A 25,505-nucleotide genomic window follows, 5' to 3' on the forward strand; every position below is an offset into this window, starting at 1 on the left:
AAGATGAGCAGTCAGCAATTACGGTGCAGTCATATTGGAGAGTAACCATAAAAGGTGAAAAACGAACAGCATAATAATTACACAGATCCAGGTGGGTAGTTGTTTGGTCTGAAGCAACAGAATAAAGTTAGAGTCCAGTGGCATCAAAAGTGCCACTAGACCAGGGGTGGGGAACCTTTTTTCTTCCAAGGACCATTTGGATACTTATAACATCATTCGCGGGCCATACGAAATTATCAACTGCAAAAAACTGTGCTCCACCAAGGGAGAACGATTCAGGCTGGCAAAATTAATGCAAATAATTGTTTTTCTATGTGAAGTCTTGTGGAAAGAGTCTAATTTGGCACACACACCCTGACCCACTGTGCTAGAAAAAGGCCAGCATATTAGAGGATACAGCGCGTACACACACACACACACACACATGCAAAAGCAGTTGAACAGCGTTAGAATCCTAGAGTTGGAAGGGACCTCCAGCGTCATCTAGTCCAACCCTCTGCACAATGCAGGAAACTCACCAATACGCCCCCTTCTGCCCCTCAATTCCCAGGATCCTCACTGCTGTCAGAGCATGCCCTCGTGCAGCATTGAGAACAGCCAATACCATCCATCTGTTCTCTTTGGAACATCAAGAGGAAGGTGAATTCATGTCTGTTCTAATCACCCCTTTCCCTTCTTCCCACGGGCTCCTTCCTGCTAGCGCAGGAAGCCGGCTGCCTGCTCAGAGCATGGCTCCCCCTCCTCCCCTTGCTCCCAGGCAGAAACCGCCCCCCCCCTTTCCAGCATTGTCTAGCCGACTGCCCCTCCCCCGCCAGCTTGCCCGCCTCCATTCCCCTGGAACCTGCTCTGTTGCTCCCTCCCCAGTTTGGCCTAGGCAAGGGGGGAAGGGAGGCCAGCGCTGGCAGTTGGAGCTAAACTGCTGAGCATTCCTCCACAAACGGGGAACCCCAACCCAGCAGACCGGAGACTCCTCCCAAGGAGAGCTGGGTGGAGGCAAGAGGAGGGAAGGGCTGTGGGAGCTGCTTCGGGTACCAATTGGGAAGACTGGCCGGATACAAAGGAAGTGGGAAATCCATCCTCCCAGGCCTCTTCTCTTGCCCCAGGCTGGCCAACATGGGACCCACGTGAAGAAACAGGATGGGAAATGGCCAAGGACCACAGGAGACTGCCACAGACAATTTGAATCAACGTAGGGCTCAACTGCCACTTAGGCAGACCAGCTGGAAGTTCAGGACTGACTGAAGACACAGCATTAGTGTAGCTGCAAAAATAGCCACTTTATTGCTCTTCAACTACAAAGAGTTCTACTTTTAGCCTTATAACTCTGCTTGGAGAATTTTAATTAGAGCTTTGAAGACATGTCCTTGTTCAGATGGCACCACTCATTAGCGTAATCCATTTAGGGACCATTGTTTTAGTTAAAGGACAGTCTTGTTAGAAAGATTTTTGTCCCTGTCACCTGTCCAAGACATGCCATGCCAGGCAGACTGCCCGCTGGTGGCTTCCAGTCAAAGGAGACCAACTAATCTTCTGGCTCAACATTAGGAAGAACTTCCTGACCGTTAGAGCGATTCCTCAGTGGAGCAGGCTTCCTGGGGAGGTGGTGGGCTCTCCTTCCTTGGAGACTTTTAAACAGAGGCTAGATGGCCATTTGACAGCAATGAAGATCCTGTGAATTTAGGGAGGCGGTATTTGAGTTTCCTGCCTTGTGCAGGGGGTTGGACTAGATGACCCTGGAGGTTCCTTCCAACTCTGTGATTCTATCTATGACTTCCTGTTGGGGAGGCCTTATACAGCATGCGTGGCTTCCCAAGGGCACAGCTTCCCACCCGTCAGCTTAAAGTCTGATTTGCCTTAAATCTCTGAGAGTTGTAATCATTATGCCTTTAGCAAAGCAAAGCTTAGAAAACATTAGATCTGATTTTTATTGCATGAATTTATTCCAGATTCATAGGATTAAACTTGGACTTGTTTTTCTTTAAGTTATTGCCTAATAAAAAGAGACAAGCTTTGTTTTAAATAAAATAACACCTTAAATAAAAAGAGATGAGCTTTGCTTTAAATTAAAATAATCAATGCTTTAAAAGTTCTCAGCTAGTGAAAGATCTGGCGTCTGACCAACAACAGCCGTTACTGTGCTGCAAAGGAGAAGTCTCTCTCCGACAGTCTTCTTTGCAGACCTAACAGGAGAACAAAATGCTGCATTCATCAGCCCAGAGAGGCTTCAGCTCTCCAAGAGCTGGATTCAGTGCAGATCTGGAAATCAGCTGCAAATACAGTATTTTGTCACAAGGTGAGCAGTGGCCCCAGCTCAGCACCGCGGACTCCAACTGGCGGCCATTCTGAGACTTTGTCCAGCCACCTGCCCAGTCCTTTCCCTGGAGCTGCAGTGGGGCCCCCACCCTTTGCCACCCCTGGCAGAATCTTAGTGAGATTTAGAAACCCAGGTATACAGCCATTTGTTCACTGTTAGAAACTTTGGTTCTCTCCCATGATCCTCTACAGCACAGCTGCACTGTCTCTATGCAAGTGCCCCGTGTCCCAGAAGACAGGTTATACTGTCAGCTTCAAAGCCTAAACACCAGATTAGGAGCTCATGACGTAGTATTTGTCTAAGGGCTTCTTGGCCCACTAGTACAGATAATACACCTGAAGAAATGCCAGAAGCCTGACCCTCCTCCTGGTGTGGTTTTGACTAAGCCACAGTTCCTGCCTTCCTGTGTGCTGCGGCTGGCCTGTATCAGATAAGCCAGATGTTCCTCACAGACCTGGCTGACGAATCCATGAGCTCCTATGGGTGGGGAGAGGGCATTTAATGGGTGATTTTATTCTTGCCCCTTGTTCTGGGCAAACACCTCACAGGTCTCTGGGCAGAGCAATCAGGATGCATTCTTTAAGAAATACTAGTGCACTTTAATTGGGCATTTGGGTAATGTAATAAATTCTGCATGCCGCATACCAGAATGTTGTGCGATTAATAGGTTTTAATTTTAATAAATGGCTTTTAACTTTGGAACAGGTTCCTCTCCTCCTCTCAGTTTATGGGGTTCTTCTTGCCAGTCATTCCCCTCACCCTTCCAGAACCCGGTGGGAATGGGAGTCCTAGAAAAGCCTCTCTGCTCCAAAACCCCCCTCCTGGCAGTTCATGGCCAAATGCAGCAGCGGCAGCAGCAGCCCCTGTCCCCCCGAAAAGGCCCAGGATGCAGCCTGAGGAGGAGCCCAGGAGGGAAGGAAACGTGGCTCTGGCCCAGTGGCTACCAGAGATGCCAGCAAAGCAGGGCAAGGATGCAGGAGGCACCTTGCATCAAAGGCATGCGGCTCAGCACAACACAAGCGGCGGCAATGGGGGCGGCAGCAGGCCACAGGCAAGCCCAAGCCAGAATGGTGCCACACAACAGCCCCCTGGCAGGCAGACACAGTGCCCGGAAGAGCAGTGCAGCAAAGCGGTGGCACAGACGAGGCTAGCGGTGACCCCTCGACAAGAAGACAGCAGGGCTTTTCCCTCGGCTGCCCAAGACTGAGGACTCCCACAAGCTGCCAGCCCTTTAGTCTGCCGCCTTGGCTCCCACCATCTAGTCCGGGGGGGGGGGGGCTGAACTGTGGCTCTTTCACACATACTGTGTGGCTCTCAAAGCCCCCCCCCCCCATCAGCCAGCTTGCAGAAGGCATTTCTCTCTTGAAATCATTCCTCGAAGCCAAGCCAGCCAGCAGCTTGGAGAATCCATTAAAGTTGCTTTCTTTCCACATCTCCCTCCTCTCTCCCCATCCATTCCTTCCTTCCTGCCCTCCCAAGATCTTCTCGGCCCAGGCCTGGCCTGTCGCTGGCCTTCCCCTCCGAGGGTGGCCGGCCCTTTCTTGGCGCCTCGCCTAGCAGAGAGGGTGAGCAGCAGCAGCCGGACCCTCCTCCCCCTCCCACTTCTCCTGCCTGCCTGCCCCAGATCTCCTTGCCGGTGGCAGGGGCAGCTCAGGAGGGAGCTGGCTGATGCCGATGGAAGGCACTCTCCAGGAAGGCGGCCAGCTTCTCACGGTCATCCTAGAGGAGAGCAAGCCACACAGCAGGGTCAGTAAGGCGGCGCTCCCCCTCCCCTCCCCTCCCCTGTGGCCTGAGCCGGAATGTCCCTCCCCCGATGCCACCCAGCCCCCGCCTCTTCTCAGGCTCCTCCCCTCCCCCCCACAAGCACCCCTCTGCTCTCTCCCCCTCCCTGCTGCCCCACAAGTGCCCATGGCTCCCTTCCAGCGATCCCTCCGGGACAGTAGCCTCCCCTGGAGAAAAAGGCAGGAGGCACAGAGCAGCTGCACCTGGACCCAGGAGACCAAACAGCAAAGCCCCTCGGATTCCAGCTGCAACTGCTCCCCAGCTCCCCTCCCCTCGGCAGGCTTATCTCCTAGGCCACTTCCACCCGGGTGCTTCTTCTGAGAGCCCCTCTTGGCTCCAGACTCAACAGAAGGCACCCTCCTCATCCTCCTCCTCCCCCACCCCTTCAGTGACACCCCACCCTCCTCCCCCATCCCTGCTGATGCCCTCAGCCAGTCCTCCTGCCCTCACCAGGTGGATGAATCCGTAATGCACCAACTGGGCGGCCAGGTCCCCGGGATGGTCAGCTGCAGAGAACCAACAAGGAGCAAGGGTGAGCAATACCCTGGGAAGGAGAGCCGGGAGGGTTTGAGCTGGCTGGCAGCTCCCCTGCTCCCTTTTTGGGAGGCCTGCAGGCAGGCTTCCGGATGGAAAGGGCCAGCAAGATGCTGCTTTCCAATCTGCCCTCTATCCCGGGCTGAGCAGCACTGGCTTGAGGGGCAAAGGGATGGAGGAAACCCCTCCTGGCCGCCCCCTTGGGAGGCACTCTGGCCGGGAACTTCTGCTCTTCCCTCCCACAAATTGATCTCCCCCCCACCCACCACTAGGGTTTTGGGATTGTGCGGGGGGGGGGGGGCTTGATGCTCAAGCATTTTTAGGCTGCTCTTCTCCCCCAAGGGACCCAAAGCAGCTTTCAGAAAGGAGCCATCCCACCATCTGACATGCCAAGGAAAGCACACATCCAATTTGGCCAGAGTTCACCCAGCAGCCGACTATTTGGGCCCAGGCCTCTAGCCCCTCCCCATCCTCCCCCCCCCCCAAATCCCTGCAGAGAACAGAGGGGAGATGCCCTTCAGCCGCGGCGGCTGCACAGGTCGGTTCAACTGGGACAGCCTCATTCCCCACCCCTCCCCTTCTCATCTGGAGGGCTTCTGTGCCCTGGGGACTCCTGGGACGGGGTGGGGTCCCAGGAAGGCATGGGGCTGGCCAGCGCCTTGCACCCACGGGTGGTGTGGGGGGGGGGGACGTGCCATGGGAGGAAGAGTCCAACTCACTTGGCAGCAGGTCATAGCTGAGCTGTCGGTGGAGCTTGTCCTCGAGAACCAGCAGGAGAGTGAGCTGAGAGGGGAGGGGGAAAGGAGAGAGGCCCAGTCTTACTTCTCTTACACCTGTACCACCTACAAGCCAAACAGAACTGACTGAGGCCTTGCCCCACCCCACCCCACCCCCCCCCCCGCCTCATTCAGGCAGAAACCAAGGCTTGAAGGCTCTCTAGCAATGACCACAGAGGACATTTCATTAAACTCCTCACAGGTTGTTGTTGTTTTTAAATAAGAATGTTCTTGAAGGTATGCATTTAAGAAAGTGACAGGATAGGAGGGAGGGGAGGACCTTTTCCCAGACAACACTCATTCCTCTTCCGGAAAAGCCGAGGCCTCTACTGGGGAGCTGCTCTTCCCCTTCCCCCCCCCAGAGAGAGAGAGAGAGAGAGAGACTCACGTGCCACTGGCCCTTCTCCTCGCTCCACTCCATGCTGCCCTGCACCTGCACCACCTGTGGGAGACAGAGACACGGCCTTCAGAACAGCCCCCCCTGGGCTCACCCAGGAGAGCCAAGAGAGAACAAAGAGGTAGGAGGGTGGGCTGCTGGAGAGAAAGCGCTGGGGGGGGGGCTGAGAGGGGCCTGCCTCAAGAGGAGGCAGAGAGGAGCTCCAAACCCAGATCACCCAGTTTCACACGGGGGACACTCTGGGAGAGATGCTGGAGTGCCCCCCTCCCCGCTCAGCTTCAGCAAAACGGAGCTTCCCCAGGTCAGCAGAAGGCAGACAGTTCCCCTGCCGCCCCCTCCTAGGAGGCAGCTCCTACCTTCCTGGTCTCCACATCGAAGGGCTCTGGGGTGGGGGTTGAGGCTTTCTGGGGGTCCTCGGGGCCTTGGGAGGCTGACCGCGGGAGGGTGTGGGGCCGTGTGGTGGCAAAGTTCATCAAGGGATAGATGCCGTTCCTGACAACAAGGAGAGGGCCAGGAGACTCAGCCTGGGGGGTCCCAGCAGGGCCACCCTTTGGCACCCCCCCACCAGCTGGCCGGACAGGATCCAAGGGCCCACCCAGCCAGCCTCCCTCCTCATCACGCCCACCCAGGGCAGCGGGGCTCTTGCCTCACATAGCTCACCTCACATCCTCCAAGAACTTGTCCAGCTCCAGGAAAGAAACTTCTGAGTACCTGGAAGGGAGAGAGATGAGCAGCTGGGGCGGGGGGGGGGGGGTAGGCTGCCGTGGCCAGAGGGGGTATGGGGGCAGGAACTGACCTCAGCCCAGCCTCAGCTCCTCTCCCTCTGGCCTACAGAGGACCCCCTCCCCGCCTCCCTCCCCGGGGAGGGCCAGCCCAGGGGGTGCCCACCTCCACTGCACGGGAGGGCGGCCTCGGCGCTTCATCTCCGCCATCACCATGTTGAGGTCCAGGCTCTTGGTCGTCCCCTCCACCACGTTCTCAGGCATGAGGTCTGCAGCAAAGGCAGGAGCGGAGCTCTGAGCAGCAAGGCCCCAGTGGGGGTGCACAGCCCCCCCACCCCACCCCCGGTGCCCCAACTCACACTGGTGGTTGATGAAGCAGTGGGCGGCCAGCAGTTTCAGAGAGTGGACCTCAAAGAGGACGCGGTGGAAGAGCAGGCTGTGGGCCGAAGGGCGCTGGGCAGGGTCCAGCAGGAGGCAGCTCAGGATGAACTCCTGTCGGTGGGGGGGCACGGGGGGGCATCAGCAGAGGCAACTCTCCCTTCTGCTCCGAGGAAGGAGGCCAGCCTTGAGGGTCAGGGAGCGGAACTGGCTGGCCACATGAGAAGCAGGGCAGGCGGGGGGGGGGGGATCAGTCCTGCCTCTCCTCCCCCCCCCCCCAGCTGAGCCTGCTCCCTCCAGAGGAGTGGGCCAGGTGCATCCAAGCCCAGGCAGGGAAGGGAAGGGCAGAGCTCCCTCCCTCTCCTCCCCAGCAGGAAGCCGCTCCTCTCACCCGCATGTTGGGGTCATCCAGGGAGTGCCTGGCCCGCTCGATGGCCTCCTCCGACACGCAGGCGTCCCCATTGGACTGGATCTCCAGCACAGCCATCTGGGGGGGGGGGAGAGATGCCCCTTGGGTGGTCCTGCTGCGAGGCCAGAAGCTGGGCCCCACCCAGGGTGGCGAGGAGGAGGTGCTAGGGCCCAGAACAAGCCCTCCCGCTGAAGCCCCTCCCTACCTCCAGGGCACACATCCCGAAGGAGAAGATGTCCACGGCTGTCCCATCAGCTGCACCTGCAGAGCAGCCAGGCCCAGTCAACGCCCAGCCTCCAGCTGCCCCACCCCCACCCCACCCCCAGGCGGAAGGCAGACACTCACGGCCGTACTCCGGGGGGAAGAAGTGCAGGTTCTGTTGCTCCTCTTGGCCAGCACGGAGCGAGCTGCGGAGGTCCGCTGGGATGGCTGCGGAGACGGAAGCCAAGGTTGGGCATCCCCCAGGGTGGCAGACTGGGGCAGAATGCCCCACACCGACCAGAGGGAGGAGCTGCACGGCCTCAGAAGGAGGGAGGAGGGGGGCTGAAGGGGCTCCCCCCCAAAGGCTGCATCTCGCAGGGGTCCCTTGAATACTAAGACTCCCCTCCCCCCTCAGTCCCTGACCTGCCCCAAAAGGAAGGAGGCAGCGTGCCCCCCCCCCCCGGGAAGAGAGGTCTGGGGTAGAGGTGGGGGGCAAAGGGAGGAACCTGGAAAGAAAGTGACTCACCCTCTGCAAAGATTCTGTGCCAAACTGGGGAGGAAGGAGTGCAGAGCAGCAGGGGAGGGGGAGAGATGGGAGGGGGAGAGATGGGAGGCGGGAGTGAGAAGCAGGCCTCAGCAGCCCCCCTCCCAGGCGAGAGAAAGCCCCGCTGCTGCTTTTTGCTCAGGACCCCCACCCCACCCCCCGCCGCTGCACTCCCCCACAAGGACTTTTCATTGCAGGTCTTTCCAGCCCCTTTATCCCAGCAGGCCTCCCCTCAGAAGAGAGCAGCCCATGGTGGGTGGCCCACAGACCTTTCAGGGCTCCTTCAAGAAAGCTCAGCAGCCTTCAACCCAGAGGCTGCGCTCAGCTCCACCCCCTTGACCCTGGGACTCCCTCCATCTCTCCAGCCAGGCCACAGAACCGCCCCACTCAGGATTCATCAGCAGGGGGTGCGCTGCTGCGTACCTGACCCGATTTTGATGAGCCCATTGTGCTGGATGAAGATCGTGTCGCTGGTGAGGTTACCGTGGATGATGGGAGGCTCACAGGCATGCAGGTAGCTGCAGGAGGCGGGAGGGAGAAGTCCACAGAGCCATTGGGTGCCAGGGCCCTTGGGGGGAGGGCTGCTAGGCGATGGGGAGGGAAAGGCCGGGCACCCACCTGAGGGCCGAGAGGATCTGTGTGCACCAGCGCTTCCAGGCCTGTGGGTGGGAACCAGACAGAGAGGGCCTCAGGTCAGGACACCCCCTGCCCACGGGGAGGCAGGCAAGCCCCTGGCCAAAGGTCCCGGCTGTGTTGCTGAGCCCACAAAGAAAGACCCCTCCCAGCCCCTGCCCGACAGGAAGTGGGGGCAACCCTGGGGGGGCAGCAGCCCTTGCAACGACAGGGAGGGGCAAGCTCTGCTCCCCCCATACACCTGAAGCCCCAACCCCAAGGAGGGCAGGAAGGGCTTAGTTCCCCTGGCCGCTTCTGACACTCCCAGGGAAATGCTGGTCGCCACTTTGAGCTCAGGCAGCAGTTTTTCTGCAGGCCAGTTTGGCCACGGAGGGTCTTTTTGCCACCTTCTGGGCCTGGAGCCTGCAGGGCTCTCGGGGGGGGGGGGGGGAGTTTCCTGCAGTGTGCAGGGTTTGGACTAAATGAGCCTGGAGGTCCCCTCCAACCTGCCTCTTTCCCAGCTGCCCCTGGCACATGAGTCCCCCCCCCCCCCGGTGGCCTGCAGCCCTGGGCCCAGCAGGGCCTTCCTCCACTTTGCAGGCTGGGCCAGAGAATGCAGCTGGGGGGAGGGGGGAGCTTTCCCCAGTCCCACTCCAGACCGGCCCGAGAGGCAGGAAGGAGGCGCCTCCTACCCGAACGTTCATGGCTTTGTGGTTCTTCTTGGTCTTCTTCAGGAACTGCTTCAGGCTGCCTGAGGAGACGTACTCCGTGATGAAGATCACCTTTGGCAGGGGGAGAAAGGGGCAGTCCGTGCCAGGAATCCCAGAATCCTTCGCTTCATTGGCCAGGCTGCTTTCTCCAGGGGATCTCCCCGCCCTCCCCCTGGCTCTTTCCTGGCCGCTGTGCCTGCACTCCTGCCCACCCCCAGCTCTGCTGCTCCACTCTCCAGAGGCTGCCCCTGGCATGGCCACCCTGAAGCCGGCCCAGCTACCCAAGGGGCACTGCCCTGCCCTGCCCTGCTCAGTGGCGGCGGCAGCAGCAGCTCTCCAAGGTCCCAGACGGGGTGGGGCGGGGGCTGAGGGGGCCTTCTCTGTCCTGAAGGGGCTCTCCCTTGCCACACTGGTTACCTGGCCTGCGCAGGGCTCTCTCTCTCTGTCTCTCACCTGGGCCATGACGTCCTTCATCACCAGCCAGTACTTGTGCACCTTCACGATGTTGGGGTGGTCAACTTCCACCAACTGCTCAAACATGGTCTTCACCTTCTCCTGCAGGAAGAGGGGAGGGGGCAGTGAGGGGGAGGCCTGGCCAGGAGGAACAGCTGCCCCTTCAGCCACAGGTGTGTTTCTCACCTCGTGAGCCTTGAAGGCCTGCAGGTCAGCAAAGTGCAGCTCGTTCCAGACCACCTCCACCCCTTCCTCAGTGTCCATGGCCAGGAAGGTGTTCTGCAGGCCGGGCATGTTGCCTTGGTTGACCTGCAAGGGGGGGGGCAGAGACATGCTCAGTCAACACAGGGAGGGGGAGAGGACAACACGAGGCATAGTTAGGGGGGTCACCAGCCCCAAAGCTGCATCTGCGGCCTCTTTCTCCCACCCCACCCCACGTTATGCTCTATGTCTGCCCCACTAAGCAGGGACTGGGTCTATCCAACACTCACGAGCTGGGGAAAGAGGGCTTTTGACCTTTACGCTTACTTCGCACAACTTCCTCTACTCCCCTTTGTTCAGGCACAAGCTGGAAGAAGCTGGAGGCCAATGAAACTGGGATCACGGCCCTCTGTGGCTTTTAACGGGGGCTTCTCGGTGCCGTGGCTACCAGCACTTGTGGCCAAGCAGAGCCTCCAGGCTTCTCCACTCTGGCTGTGCAGGAGGCCTCTGCCATCGCCTGAGAGGCTGCCGTGGACGGGGGATGCTCTGCCCCCAGCCCCAGTGGGGGAAGGCAAGGATCTGGTCCCAGGCCCCAGTGCGCAGCAAGCCCCCGAGGAGGCCAGGCCAGGCGCACCAAGGAAGGCAGGCGGCTTCTGGCATTACAGGACTGAAAACAAGGATCCTCCAGCAAGGTGCTCCTGGCTCTGCTCTGGATGCCCCCCCAACCCCAGCAGAGTCTCCATCTCTACCCTCCATTTTGCTCCCCGGCCTCCTGACCACCCAGGACATTCCCTCTTGGTCCTCCTCACGCAGCAGGCACAGGGCCCTTCCAAGCCCACTGGCAGCGGCATCCCCACAGCAGCCTGAGCCCCACCCTGCCCCCCTGGTCCCACCACAGCTCATCACAAGGAGGAAGAGCCAGCAAAAGGCCACACCACCTGCCTGCCTGCCTGGGCACCTCTGCTGCTTTGGGACTGGCGGAGGGAGGGGGCACAACAACTGCTCAGGCGTGTGCCCTTCAGGCCCAGTGGAGGCCCAGGAGGCCAGCAGCCCAGCCCGAGGCAGGAGGAAGCCGCCAGGCAAGCAGAAGCAGGGGAGGAGAGGAGAGGAGAGGAGAGGAGAGGAGAGGAGAGGGCACCTCTGCCTTCACTACAGGCTCCTGCTTGCTTTTGCTGCAAGCAACAGACCAAAGCAGCCACCCAGCTGGAATGGAAGAAGAAGAACCTGGATTTAGACTCCGCCCCCCCCTCCACTTGGAGTCTTGGGGCAGGGTTACCGTCTCCTTTCCCTTCCTCTCCCCTCAGCCAACCCTCCAGAGCGCAGAGGAAACCAGGAGGCAAGAAGCACACCCCGGGCCCCCCTCAGCTGCCTCCGAGACGTTGGAGGGGGGGGGAGGTCGGACACACAAAGGCCTTCCCTCTCTCTCTCCAGAAGCCTGCCCCAGAGCAGGTGGCTCTGATAAGCTGGGCTCCAGCCTCTCGCCCCAGCAAGATAAGCTGCAGCTGGCTCGTCTGCAGGCCCAGCCGCCTCTCCCGCGATAAGGGCCCCCACCATGGGGCCCGAATCTTGCCCGCTTCCTGGCTCTGGCAAAGCAGAAGGGCAGGGGTGCAGGGTGGAAGACAGGGACCCTCTCGCGCTCCTGCCTGCTCGTTCCACAGGATCACTGGCCTCTCTGCCACTCCCAGAATCCCCTTGGAGGGATGCGTGCTCTGGCATGACCAGCGTGGGGCTGAAGCACCAAGCAGTGGCAGAGGAGTGGAGAGTGGGGACGGACAGATGCCTGCTGCGAGCGAGAGAGAGGGAGTCCTGCAAGACTGCCCAAGGAGTCTGCCCACATGACTTCCCTGTACAAAAATACAAAACATTGTGCAAAAACAAACACTCTTGACTGGTGTATACAAAATTCTATTGTCATGAAATGAACAGCCTACAACAGTGGGCATGCATTCATACAGTATAAATAGACAGCAAACAAAAGTCTCAAAACAATATTCCAAGGAGGACCCCACACAGTCTCTGAGTTTTCCAAACTGAGTACTAAGACTCAATAATAAAGTTCCACAGGAGTCCCTCCGTTGCTTGTTGACTTCTGAAGGAAAAATTCTAGCCTAGACATTTTGTATTTTTGTATTTTACATATTGTGCTGCCACTGTTCTTTCACATGACTTCCCTGTGGCTGAGGCTGGAGCTCTACACGGAGCGAAAGCCTCAGTGGGATGAAGCCAGCCTCATATCCTGCAGGCACAGCCAGCTAGACAGGCCCGCGGAGAAGAGGCCCCTCAGGGGCTGCTGGCCAGAGCGATTCAAGCACTCAGCCTCTGGGTCCAGAACAGCCACGAGGCAGCAGCAGGGCAAGGCCTCGGCCCCACCCACCCCACCGAGGCTGGCCTGGAGGGACCCTCTCTGCACTGCCCCGCCCGGGTCTGCCAGGAAGGCTGCCTGGGAGAGACTTTGCTCTGCAGCGCAAGGAGCTGCTCTCAGTAAGACAGCAGATCGAAGCTGCAAGCAAATGATTTGGGTTAAAATAAAGCAGAACTCTTTTCGTTAGGCAAGAATCTCAACAAATTAATGCTGGGTGCAAATTAATGCTGGGAATCCCGAATAAACCCATGTGACAAAAATCAGATGTCCTCTTCTTCCTTAAACTTCAACAAAATCCATATTGATCTCAGTTCTCGAAGACGAAGACAAATCACATTCAGAGCTGAAGGGCAGAACACTCAATGAACAGGCAGCCTGGCCCACGAGGAGGTATTCTCAGCCAATGACTGGAAGCCCCCACCCAAAAAGCCGACTGGTGGGACCCTTCCCTGTGGGCACGGGGACAAAAACCATAAGAACATAAGAACTTAAGAGAAGCCATGTTGGATCAGGCCAGTGGCCCATCCAGTCCAACACTTTGTGTCACGTAAGAACATAAGAGAAGCCATGTTGGATCAGGCCAGTGGCCCCTCCAGTCCAACACTCTGTGTCCCATAAGAACATAAGAGAAGCCCTGTTGGATCAGGCCAATGGCCCATCCAGTCCAACACTCTGTGTCACATAAGAACATAAGAGAAGCCCTGTTGGATCAGGCCAGTGGCCCCTCCAGTCCAACACTCTGGGTCACAGAAGAACATAAGAGAAGCCCTGTTGGATCAGGCCAATGGCCCCTCCAGTCCAACACTCTGTGTCACATAAGAACATAAGAGAAGCCCTGTTGGATCAGGCCAGTGGCCCCTCCAGTCCAACACTCTGGGTCACATAAGTGTCAGAACTTGTATCTTTACTGCTGGTCCCCTATAATGTGACCAATGCTGCAATGTATTTTTACTGTGACTTAGAACTGCTTTGTTACTGAACCAAACTGACTCCATGTTGTAACCCTTGCTTGACCCAGAATGCTTGAATAGTAATTAACCTTGCCCCACTGGTATCCAAAATATTTGGGGTTGTAGAATGAGTTATGTTTTGTCTCTGCACATTCTCACCCTGGGACCCTTTGAAGCCGAGCAGCATGGCCTTCGAAGTAGGGAGGCATCCTCTCTACTGATAGCGATGGTGAGAAGACAGATGTGCCTGTAACGGTGTGAATTGGGGCTTTGTGAGATGTTTGTTTTACGTGTATAAAATTGTGCTGGTGCTGGCTCTCGCCATCACTGTTATCTTGCCTCTTCCAGTGCTTAGTTCTCTTCAATAAAATCCTAGCTTTGTAACCAAGTATGGGATCCGTTTGAAGTTCTTAAGTTCTGACATTATAACAGTGATCCCATTGTTAGTGGCTTATCTGTACTGGAGGCTTGGCCCGATGGCGGCAAAAGTACCAGACGACGGAGAGCCCACCACCCCAACAGAGGACCCGCCGCTCGACCCTAATGTGACGGGAGTCCGGCGCAAGATTAAGGTCCCAGCGCCTTTCTCGGTCGACGCCGCGTTCCCAGCCCCGCGAACCTGGAGCCCGCGGAAGTCCACGGCAGCAATCGACGCCGCGGAGCAGCGGTACCGAAGCATGCTGGGCGAAGGGGGAGCCGGCGACGGCGACCAAGAGGAGGGTCCGGCGCCCCGAGGGGGAGACGACCAGATCCGGACCCTTCGCAACGACTTATTCGACTGGGTCCGGGAGATACACGACGACGTGCATCGATCCCACGTGACGATGGCCGAGGAGTTGCAGCAGAACCTGGGCGCGATCTACGACCAGCTCCGCACCTTGCAAACTGCGGTCCTGGGAGTCCCGATAGGAGGGCTACCGCTGGGACAACCGCCCGTAGCCCCGCCGGCTCCGCCGGCCCCAGCGCCGCAGGCTCCGGCCGCCCCGGCCCCACCAGCTCCGGCCGCCCCAGCGCCGCAAGCTCCGGCCGCCCCGGCGCCGCCGGCTCCACCTGCCCCGGCACCACCAGCCCCGCTGGCCCCGGCTGCCCCGGCGCTGCCGGCCCTGCCCGCTCCAGGGGTCCCGGCGCCACCCGCCCCGATCCTGCCGGCTCTACCGGGCCCCGCGCCGCCGCCGGGGGCGCCGCGAGCCCCGGGAGGGGCCGAGGGTCGAGGAAGAGAATTGAAGATTACTTTCGATGGGAATCCGGAGGACGTGGAGTACTTCACCATTCAGTGCGACACGTTCTTCACCCACTGGGGTGCGGATTACCCGACCGAAGCCAGCCGAGTGTACCACATCGCGTCCCGACTGAGAGGCGCGGCCCGCAAGTGGTACGTCGGGCTTTTCATGGGAAGAAAACCCGAACTAGCTACAGTGGCGGGGTTCCTGCACGCGATGCTCCGCCAGTATGGCGATCCCCTACGGGAGGAGAAGGCTGTCACCGCCCTTCAGCGCATAGAGCAAGGCAACCGCTCCACCCGCGAATACGCCACCGAGTTCCTGGGGTACTGCGCGGCGGCAAGGGGATGGAACGAGGTCATGAAATATACCGCGTTCATCAATGGTCTGAACCCGACAATCCTCGACCGCTGTTACAGTCAGGGGAGACCCGACACGTTGGTCGGATGGATCCAGCTGGCCGGAGAGGTGGAGACCAACCTCCAACATGTGGGGATGAGACGGCAGCAGCTGGCAAAGAAGGCGGCGAAACTCACACCGACTAAATCCGAAGGGAGGAAGACACCGGCGACCTCCACCCCGTCTCCTGCTCGCAAGTGCTTCAAATGCAGAGACCCAAATCATCTCGCTGCCAACTGCCCAGTGAAAGTGGGTGCCGCCCCACCCACGGCGAAGACAACTACCCTGGGGCTGAAGAAGAAAAAGAGCGGCCGCTCGAAGGAGCCCAGCCGGGGCTCTGTCGCCACTTCCCTGGCGACTGACGAGGATTTTACCACCGAATTGGCTACCGTGGAAGAATCGACCGAGGAATCGGACGACACCGAGTCGGCGGGAAACGACAGCGACCTGCTTTAATGGGTGCCGCAAAGCAGGTCCAGCAACAGCCGGCACTCCTCACGGTGAGAGCAACAGGGGGTTTACTTTTTATGGCCGTTACCCTCCTCAACCCTAACCTAAAGAGATTCATGCACGCCCGAGCGTTGATCGACTCCGGGTGTAACAGGGAACTGATCACCCCCCGCCTAGTTGAGGCGTTGGGATTAGCCACTTCCCCCCTACCGCAGCCGATGCAGTTCCAACAGATGGACGGGGGCCCCATGAGAGGGGAACCATGTGCGTTAGAGACTCAGGCAGTCCCGGTGGGAACCGAGGAGCATTGGGGGATTGAAACTTTTGTAATTGCCCCCTCTTGCTCTTTTGACGTGGTGATGGGCTCGTCTTGGCTCGCCCGCCACCAACCAGACATAAGGTGGGAGGAACAGATCGTCCGGTTCCCGGATTGGAGGTGTGAGCATCACCACTGGCGCCCCGAATGGGGGCCGCACGCTCCGCCCCAGAACATGCGGGCTTGCCTCACTCTCGAGGAAGTCGCCTCGATCCCCAAGGAATACCAAGACCTAAGATTAGCGTTTAGCGAGAAGGAAGCGGACGAGCTACCGCCCCACCGCCCTACGGACTGTGCCATCGAGCTGATCCCAGGGCAACAGCTTCCCAAGGCGAAACTGTACTCCATGGGTTGGGCGGAAAAAGCTGAACTCCGAAAGTTTTTGGACAAGAACCTTAAGCGCGGCTTCATACGGCCGGCCACTGCCCCCCATGCCGCCCCCGTCCTCTTCCGAAAGAAAAAGGACGGGTCTCTTAGGCTTTGCACAGATTTTCGTGCTATAAACGGGATTTCCATGTCCAACGCCTACCCGATCCCGTTGATAAAGGATTTGTTGAACACTGTAGCAAAGGGCAAAGTATTTACTAAGCTTGATCTCAGAGACGCGTACTTCCGCGTCCGCATCAAAGAGGGGGATGAGTGGAAGACGGCATTCAACACCCCCCTGGGACAATTTGAGTACCTAGTCATGCCCTTCGGACTGCAGGGAGCTCCTGGTGTTTTCATGAACTTTATCAATGGAGTGCTACGGGAATTCCTGTTTAAGGGGGTGGTGGTGTACCTTGATGACATCATTATCTATTCACAAGATCTTAAGTCTCATGTGCCCCTGGTCCGAAAAGTGTTACGCACCCTTTGCAAACACAAACTGTACGCTAAATTGTCAAAATGCGAGTTCCACAAGACCGAATTGGACTATTTGGGTTTCCGGGTGTCGGGGGAGGGATTGGCCATGGACCCCGCAAAGGTCCAAGCGGTACTAGACTGGGAGCCCCCTCGAACCCGCAAGCAGTTACAAAGTTTTATCGGGTTCGCTAACTTTTACCGCGATTTCATTAAGGGGTTTGCCACCGTCATGCTCCCCCTCACAGAACTTCTCAAAACCAAAGGGAAGGGTGAAGAGGCGAAAAAACCGGGCGCACGCCTAACGTGGACGCCTGAATGCCAAAAAGCTTTCAATGAACTAAAGCGCCTCTTCACCTCCGAACCCGTGTTGGCTCATCCTGACGAGCGGAAACCCTTCGTGGTTCAATGCGACGCCTCCGACGCCGCAGTGGGAGCCATACTAATGCAGAGGGGGGAAAATGGGGTGCTCCGTCCATGTGCCTATATCTCAAGAAAATTTTCCAACGAACAAAGGAATTGGTCAGTCTGGGACAAGGAGGCGTTTGCAGTCATGTTTGCCCTGAAAACTTGGCGCTCCTGGCTCGAAGGAGCGAGAGTGCCCTTTGAAATCTGGACCGATCATAAAAACCTTGAAGCCCTCACCGGGCGCCGCAAAATGACTGCAAAACAAATCCGGTGGGCAGGTTTCTTTGCTAAATTTGACTTTGTGCTGAAACACATCCCGGGCTCAAAGAACTTTTTAGCAGACGCCCTCTCTCGCATGCCACAACACGACAGTCTCCGGGAGGAGGTAGTGGACTCATTAATTTCCCCCTCAGCTATCTCGGGGGGGGTCACTACCCGCTCAGGCCGGCAGACCAGCCCTCCGGATTCAGAGCTGCTGCCTAAATTCCTCTCAGAATACAACCAAGAAACCGACCGCCCACCCAACTTGGTTAAAGCCGAAAACGGGCTCTGGCTGCACAATGAAAAAATCTATGTGCCCGACCCCCTCAGAAAAGAGGTCTTGGAGCGCTGTCACTCAAGTCGCCTGGCCGGCCACTTTGGCTATGTCAAAACCCTCAACTTACTCACCCGCCAATTTTGGTGGCCAAAAATTAAGAAAGATGTCTCTGAATTCGTTCTTTCATGCCCCACCTGCCTCATGGCAAAAAGAAGGGGGGGGAAACCCCCAGGCCACCTGGTTCCACTCCCTACAGCCTCCAGACCTTGGTCGGTAGTCTCCATGGATTTCATTGTCGAACTCCCACCCTCACAAGGCAAAACAGTCATCCTGGTCGTAGTCGACACATTCTCTAAGCAAGCCCATTTCATCCCATGCAAAAAACTACCCACAGCCAAAAAACTCGCCCAGCTCTTTTTCACCCACATTGTACGCCTACACTCATTCCCAGACAAGGTCATTAGTGACCGCGGAACGCAGTTCGTTGCCAACTTCTGGCGGGAGTTCTGCAAACTGGCTGGCATCGAGCAAGGGCTAAGCTCTGCCTACCACCCCCAGTCGGACGGACAGACGGAGAGGGTTAATGGCCTTCTGGAACAGTACCTCCGCTGCTTCATTAACTTCCAACAGTCCAACTGGGTGTACCTCCTCCCTTTTGCAGAATATGGCTACAACAACAGCCTCCATAGCTCAACCAAAACCTCCCCTTTTCAAATTATCAATGGTTACGAGGGCAAACCGTTTCCCACTCTCGCCCTCCCCGCCAGCCCAGCCGAACCCACTTCCTGTCAGCAATGGTGGGAGGGCCTCCGTGAAGGCTGGAAGGGTATTCAGGAAAACCTGGAGGAAGCGAAAAAGGCCTACAAAAAACAGTTTGACAAAAAGCACTCCCAAGAGTGGGACTTGAAGGTGGGGGATACAGTTTTTCTGTCCACAAAAAACCTCCCCCTTCCCCAGGCCTGTCGCAAACTCGCACTGAAGTTCCTGGGCCCATTTAAAATAAAAAGGGTAATAAACAAAGTGACCGTGGAACTCGAACTGCCCAAATCTCTAAGTAAGATCCATCCTGTTTTTCATTGCAGCTTGCTTCGGAAAGACCCTGGTGCTACGTCCTTCCATCCCAGGGCCCCACCGCCCCCTCCGACGACAGTGAGGGGTCAGAGTCACCATGAAGTCCAGGAGATCCTGGACTCCAGAGTCAAACGGGGGAAACTGTATTATTTGATCAGGTGGAAACACTTCCCCCCGAGCTGTGACGAGTGGGTCGAATCTCAGAATGTAGCCGCTCCGCAACTGCTGAAAAAGTTTCACCTACTGTACCCGCACAAGCCCAAGGCAGGCCCCGCGGGAGGGGGTGCTTAGGGGGGGCAGTATGTCAGAACTTGTATCTTTACTGCTGGTCCCCTATAATGTGACCAATGCTGCAATGTATTTTTACTGTGACTTAGAACTGCTTTGTTACTGAACCAAACTGACTCCATGTTGTAACCCTTGCTTGACCCAGAATGCTTGAATAGTAATTAACCTTGCCCCACTGGTATCCAAAATATTTGGGGTTGTAGAATGAGTTATGTTTTGTCTCTGCACATTCTCACCCTGGGACCCTTTGAAGCCGAGCAGCATGGCCTTCGAAGTAGGGAGGCATCCTCTCTACTGATAGCGATGGTGAGAAGACAGATGTGCCTGTAACGGTGTGAATTGGGGCTTTGTGAGATGTTTGTTTTACGTGTATAAAATTGTGCTGGTGCTGGCTCTCGCCATCACTGTTATCTTGCCTCTTCCAGTGCTTAGTTCTCTTCAATAAAATCCTAGCTTTGTAACCAAGTATGGGATCCGTTTGAAGTTCTTAAGTTCTGACAATAAGAACATAAGAGAAGCCCTGTTGGATCAGGCCAGTGGCCCCTCCAGTCCAACACTCTGGGTCACATAAGAACATAAGAGAAGCCCTGTTGGATCAGGCCAGTGGCCCCTCCAGTCCAACACTCTGTGTCACAGAAGAACATAAGAGAAGCCCTGTTGGATCAGGCCAATGGCCCCTCCAGTCCAACACTCTGTGTCACATAAGAACATAAGAGAAGCCCTGTTGGATCAGGCCAGTGGCCCCTCCAGTCCAACACTCTGGGTCACATAAGAACATAAGAGAAGCCCTGTTGGATCAGGCCAGTGGCCCCTCCAGTCCAACACTCTGTGTCACAGAAGAACATAAGAGGAGCCCTGTTGGATCAGGCCAATGGCCCCTCCAGTCCAACACTCTGTGTCACATGAGAAGCCCTGTTGGATCAGGACAAAGGCTCATGCAGTCCAACACTCTGTGTCACATAAGAACATATGGGAAGCCCTGTTGGATCAGGCCAAAGGCTCATCCAGTCCAACACTCTGTGTCACATAAGGACATATGAGAAGCCATGTTGGATCAGGCCAATGGCCCATCCAGTCTAACACTCTGTGTCACATAAGAACAGAAGAGAAGCCCTGTTGGATCTGGCCAATGGCCCCTCCAGTCCAACACTCTGTGTCACATAAGAACATAAGAGAAGCCCTGTTGGATCAGGCCAGTGGCCCCTCCAGTCCAACACTCTGGGTCACATAAGAACATAAGAGAAGCCCTGTTGGATCAGGCCAGTGGCCCCTCCAGTCCAACACTCTGTGTCACATAAGAACATAAGAGAAGCCATGTTGGATCAGGCCAATGGCCCCTCCAGTCCAACACACTGTGTCACGTAAGAACATAAGAGAAGCCCTGTTGGATCAGGCCAATGGCCCATCCAGTCCAACACTCTGTGTCACATAAGAACAGAAGAGAAGCCCTGTTGGATCTGGCCAATGGCCCCTCCAGTCCAACACTCTGTGTCACATGAGAAGCCCTTTTGGATCAGGCCAAAGGCTCATCCAGTCCAACACTCTGTGTCACATAAGAACATATGGGAAGCCCTGTTGGATCAGGCCAAAGGCTCATCCAGTCCAACACTCTGTGTCACATAAGAACATATGGGAAGCCCTGTTGGATCAGGCCAAAGGCTCATCCAGTCCAACACTCTGTGTCACATAAGAACATAAGAGAAGCCCTGTTGGATCAGGCCAATGGCCCATCCAGTCCAACACTCTGTGTCACATAAGAACAGAAGAGAAGCCCTGTTGGATCTGGCCAATGGCCCCTCCAGTCCAACACTCTGTGTCACATAAGAACATAAGAGAAGCCCTGTTGGGTCAGGCCAAAGGCTCATCCAGTCCAACACTCTGTGTCACATAAGGACATAAGAGAAGCCCTGTTGGATCAGGCCAATGGCCCATCCAGTCCAACACTCTGTGTCACATAAGAACATAAGAGGAGCCATGTTGGATCAGGCCAAAGGCCCCTCCAGTCCAACACTCTGTGTCACATAAGAACATAAGAGAAGCCCTGTTGGATCAGGCCAATGGCCCCTCCAGTCCAACACTCTGTGTCACATAAGAACATAAGAGAAGCCCTGTTGGATCAGGCCAGTGGCCCCTCCAGTCCAACACTCTGTGTCACAGAAGAACATAAGAGAAGCCCTGTTGGATCAGGCCAATGGCCCCTCCAGTCCAACACTCTGTGTCACAGAAGAACATAAGAGAAGCCCTGTTGGATCTGGCCAATGGCCCCTCCAGTCCAACACTCTGTGTCACATGAGAAGCCCTGTTGGATCAGGCCAAAGGCTCATGCAGTCCAACACTCTGTGTCACATAAGAACATATGGGAAGCCCTGTTGGATCAGGCCAAAGGCTCATCCAGTCCAACACTCTGTGTCACATAAGAGCAGAAGAGAAGCCCTGTTGGATCTGGCCAATGGCCCCTCCAGTCCAACACTCTGTGTCACATGAGAAGCCCTGTTGGATCAGGCCAAAGGCTCATGCAGTCCAACACTCTGTCACATAAGAACATATGGGAAGCCCTGTTGGATCAGGCCAAAGGCTCATCCAGTCCAACACTCTGTGTCACATAAGAACAGAAGAGAAGCCTTGTTGGATCTGGCCAATGGCCCCTCCAGTCCAACACTCTGTGTCACATAAGAACATAAGAGAAGCCATGTTGGATCAGGGCAGTGGCCCATCCAGTCCAACACACTGTGTCACACAGTGGCAAAAAACCCAACAACCCCAGTGCTATCAGGAGGTCCATCAGTGGGGCTAGAAACCCTCCCACTGTGCCCCCCCCCAGCACAAGAATCCAGAGCATCACTGCCGCGGACAAAGTTCCAACAATACGCTGTGGCTAAGATCCACTGATGGACCTCTGCTCCAGATGTTGATCCAACCTCTCTCATTTCAGCCCAACATGGTCCTCCTTGGAAGGAACCAAGGCAAGTAAATGAATCCTTCCAAGTAGGACCAGGTGAACAAGGGGCCGTCTCCGTGACCTCCTCCCCGCCCCCGCAGAGAGCCAGAAGTGGCCCTCTGTGGGTCGCAAGGGAGGAGGCCTCTTCCTCCAGCCCAGACCTTCTGGCCCTCCCCCTGACCAGCAGCTGGGCCTTGTGGGAAGAGCAGGGCAAGAACGTGTCCCTCCATTCACAGGAGTGCAAGCGGTTAAAGTCCTAAAGGAGACTGATGCAGCACCAAGAGGTTGGCAACCCTAGCACTGGGATGAGAAGTGGTCCCCAGGTGACAGAGATCTGTTCCCCTGGAGGAAATGGCTGCTTGGGGGGCAGGTGGACTCCCTGGGATTGTGCCCCATGGAGGCTCCCCCCCTCCCCCAACATCTCCAGGTAGTTCCCAACCTGAAGCAGGCAGCCCCCAGACCCTTCCCACTTGGGGACCCCCAAGGTGCCCCTGACCAGTCCTCCCTCTAAGCGGAGGGAGGGAGGGGCAAGGGTGCAGCAAAAGGGGGCGCCTTTTGAAGGAGGCACCCCCACCCCCCCTGCCCCATCACAGTCCCTTTGCTGCCCTGCCTGAAATTGAGCTCAATGCAGACTCTGCCCCTCAAGAGCTGGAGATAACTTATCCTTCACTGGATCAATTGGAGCATATGAAATATATTTTGGTCACCATCTTTATACGTTAGATTGTGGTTTTGAAGGCTGTTTATATGCACACTCTTGGAATGACTGTCTTGTCCCCTGCCCTGAGACCGGTCACGCGGAGGGCGGGAGGGCTAAAAACCAGAGAAACCAAATCAAAGACTCGGATCCCGCAGCAGGTGGCCGGCGGGCTGCCCGAGAGCCTGGGGAGGGGGTGGGGGGGGGGCTCTTCTCCTTTGGAGGTTGGCCAGGCGGCGGCCCCCCGGCAGCCCGGGGATTCTGGGGCTGTTGGCCACGCTGCGGTCAGGCGCCTTTGGCCAGGGGGCCCGGAGAAGGGTCCTTGCCATCTTCGGGGCGTGCAGCGGGGGTCGCTGCTTCTCCTCTCGGGCGTCCCCCTCCCCTTCGGCTGCTTGGCTCAGTCGCCCCCCCGCCCCGCCCAGCCCCAGCGGGCCGCCACGGGGGAGGCTCAGTTCCGAGCCAGCCCTCCGCAGCCTGCAGCTCGTGAAGCGCAGCCCCGCCACAGAAGCCTTCGGGAGGGAGGGCCCCGCCGCCCGCGCCCTGCGCTGCAGCAGCGCCCCGCCCCGAGGCACCGGCGGGCCCAGCACTTCGAGGGGAGAGGGGACGCGGCGGCCGCCCTCCCTCCCTCCGCAGCTCTGCTGGAGCCGCCCGGGAGAGAAGGGGCAGCGGGCCGGGCGCTGCAGCTGCTCAGCGGGGCAAGAGAGCGGGGGGGGGGGGGCGCCCCGTCCAGCGGCCGCCTCTCGCCCTCCTTCCCCGCCCGCCCGCCTACCTGCTCGCTGCGCTTCTGCCATCGGCCGCAGGGGCTCTCCTCCAGCACCTCGCTCTCGTCCTCGCTCTCCTCCTCCTCCGGCTCCTGCAGCGGCGCCTCGCCCCCCGACGCCATCCTCGCCCGCACCAGCCCCGCCGCCGCCCGCCCGCCCCCTCTGACGCCTCCCGGGCACCCACCCACCTCCGCGGGCTCCTCCCCCGGCCCGGCCCCGGCTGGCGGAGGGAGGGAGGCTCGCCCTGCCATTGGCCTCGCGGTGCAGCAGCCGCGGGGGGGGGCGGGGATCCCGAGGCTAAGCCGGGGGGGGGGGGCAGCAGCAGCCTCAGCCTCCCTGCAGCCCCTCCGGCTGCCCAGGCCCTTCTCTATACTCTGCGCTTTCCCCAAACGGGCTCAGGGCAGCAAGTAACGTCAGAGCAAGTTGCAGCCCGTAGATGGCGGCTTCAGTTGGGCACATCCTGCCCTGCAGTGTGCTGATGGGGCTGAAAAACACCACCGGGGGTGGCAGAGCAGTTTTTAAACTAAATCTTGTTTTTAAACTAAATCTTTTAAAATCTTTTTAAACTAAATCTTAAGTTTTTAAACTAAATCTTGGGGGAAAGCCGACAGGAGATGAATTGTCTCTGGTTCGGGAGGACTCGTCTCAAAGAGATGAAAGGTTGGCTGCTATTTTTCTACCGGTAACGGACCAGAGTTGTCCACTGTGATGGTGACAAACACTATGGACTGTCTGCCAGAGTCTCAGGCGGCAAGAGGGAGGTGGCGGGCCTAGCTCGCCTGGGAAATTATAGATGTTTGTATTCAAATGCTAGAAGTGTTCGAAGTACAATTGGTGAATTGGAATGTTTAGTGTTGGGAGAAAACATAGACATTGTGGGAATTTCAGAAACTTGGTGGAATGAGGAGAATCAGTGAGACACGGTGATTCCTGGATATAAATTATATCGGAAGGATAGGGAGGGAAGGGTTGGAGGTGGGGTGGCTCTGTACGTCAGAGAGGATATACGGTCCAGTAAGACTGAGGTCAGAGAATTAGATTCCCTTTTAGAAATGCTTTGGGTTGAAATAGAGGGCCCAAAAGGAAATTTAACTATGGGAGTTTGTTATCGCCCACCAAATCAAAAGAGAGAGGACGATTATAATATGATGGAAGGCTTAAAGATAGCGGCTAAACGTAAACACTGTGTCGTAATAGGTGATTTTAACTACCCGCAGATTGATTGGGTCAATATGTGTTCTGGTCGAGAGAAAGAGATTGAGTTTCTTGATGCTCTCAATGAGTGTGCTATGGAGCAGATGGTCTCAGAACCTACTAGGGGTGGGGCGATCCTGGATTTGGTCCTAAGTAATGCCCAAGACTTGGTGAGAGATGTAAAAGTGATCGCGCCGCTTGGGAGCAGTGACCATAATGTTATTGATTTCACCATTTGTATAAATAGGGAGTTGCCCAAAAAGACCGCCACAACCACGTTTAACTTTAAAAGGGGTAAATACACTGAGATGAGGAGGCATGTGAGGAGGAAACTGAAAGGAAAGGTAAATACGGTCAAAACCCTTGGGGAAGCTTGGAGACTATTTAAAACTATAATCCAAGAAGCTCAGATAAAATACATACCACAAGTTAGGAAAGGCACAAACAGGTATAAGAAAAGGCCTGCATGGTTAACAAACAAAGTAATGGAAGCTGTTAAAGGTAAGAAAGACTCCTTTAAACGGTGGAAAACCAGTCCAAGTGAGATTAATGAAAGGGAACACAGGCTGTGGCAAATCAAATGCAAGACTGTGATCAGGCAGGCAAAGAGGGACTATGAGGAGCATATTGCAAAAAACATAAAGACCAACAATAAAAATTTCTTCAAATATATTAGGAGTAGGAAGCCAGCCAGGGAGGCAGTGGGGCCCTTGGATGACCATGGGGTAAAAGGATTACTGAAGGAGGATAGGGAAATGGCTGAGAAGCTGAATGAATTTTTTGCCTCCGTCTTCACTGTGGAAGATGAGAACTTTTTGCCCGCCCCAGAACCACTAATTTTGGAAGGGGTGTTGAAAGACCTGAGTCAGATTGAGGTGACAAAAGAGGAGGTCCTACAACTGATAGACAACTTATAAGTCACCAGGTCTGGATGGCATACATCCAAGAGTTCTGAAAGAACTCAAAGTTGAACTTGTGGATCTTCTAACAAAAATCTGTAATCTTTCATTGAAATCTGCCTCCGTTCCTGAGCACTG

The 25,505-nt window shown here is 56.7% G+C and overlaps 1 protein-coding gene across 2 annotated transcripts; it reads right to left on the reverse strand.

Moving 5' to 3' along the window:
• Positions 1–3,951: 3,951 nt before the first annotated feature.
• Positions 3,952–23,373, reverse strand: NRBP2 (nuclear receptor binding protein 2). Of its 2 annotated transcripts, XM_060242896.1 has the most exons (18): positions 23,283–23,373; positions 10,019–10,141; positions 9,833–9,934; positions 9,362–9,451; positions 8,676–8,716; positions 8,481–8,575; positions 8,040–8,063; positions 7,658–7,741; positions 7,518–7,573; positions 7,295–7,390; positions 6,885–7,017; positions 6,692–6,794; positions 6,464–6,514; positions 6,160–6,295; positions 5,795–5,848; positions 5,350–5,413; positions 4,547–4,602; positions 3,952–4,033 (listed from the first exon to the last, which is right to left on the reverse strand). In XM_060242896.1, the coding sequence occupies exons 2-18, from the start codon at positions 10,124–10,126 to the stop codon at positions 3,965–3,967; spliced, it is 1,362 nt and encodes a 453-aa protein (XP_060098879.1). In that variant the 5' UTR covers positions 10,127–10,141; positions 23,283–23,373; the 3' UTR covers positions 3,952–3,964. The 2 variants fall into 2 exon arrangements, with proteins under 2 accessions (XP_060098879.1, XP_060098880.1); XM_060242897.1 differs by lacking the exon at positions 6,464–6,514.
• Positions 23,374–25,505: the final 2,132 nt, after the last annotated feature.

The sequence above is a fragment of the Heteronotia binoei genome, chromosome 7 (genome assembly GCF_032191835.1).
Source record: "Heteronotia binoei isolate CCM8104 ecotype False Entrance Well chromosome 7, APGP_CSIRO_Hbin_v1, whole genome shotgun sequence".
Taxonomy (NCBI): domain Eukaryota; kingdom Metazoa; phylum Chordata; class Lepidosauria; order Squamata; family Gekkonidae; genus Heteronotia; species Heteronotia binoei.

What these genes read in the sequence shown, in the direction of transcription:
- NRBP2 (XM_060242896.1), bottom strand. Translation starts at nt 10,126, where the DNA reads ATGCCCGGCCTGCAGAACACCTTCCTGGCCATGGACACTGAGGAAGGG. An exon ending in TGGATGACCCCAACATGCGG is followed by an intron (nt 7,018 to 7,294) that starts GTGAGAGGAGCG and finishes CCCCACCGACAG; the next exon opens with GAGTTCATCCTGAGCTGCCT. An exon ending in AAGTTCTTGGAGGATGTGAG is followed by an intron (nt 6,296 to 6,463) that starts GTGAGCTATGTG and finishes CCTTGTTGTCAG; the next exon opens with GAACGGCATCTATCCCTTGA.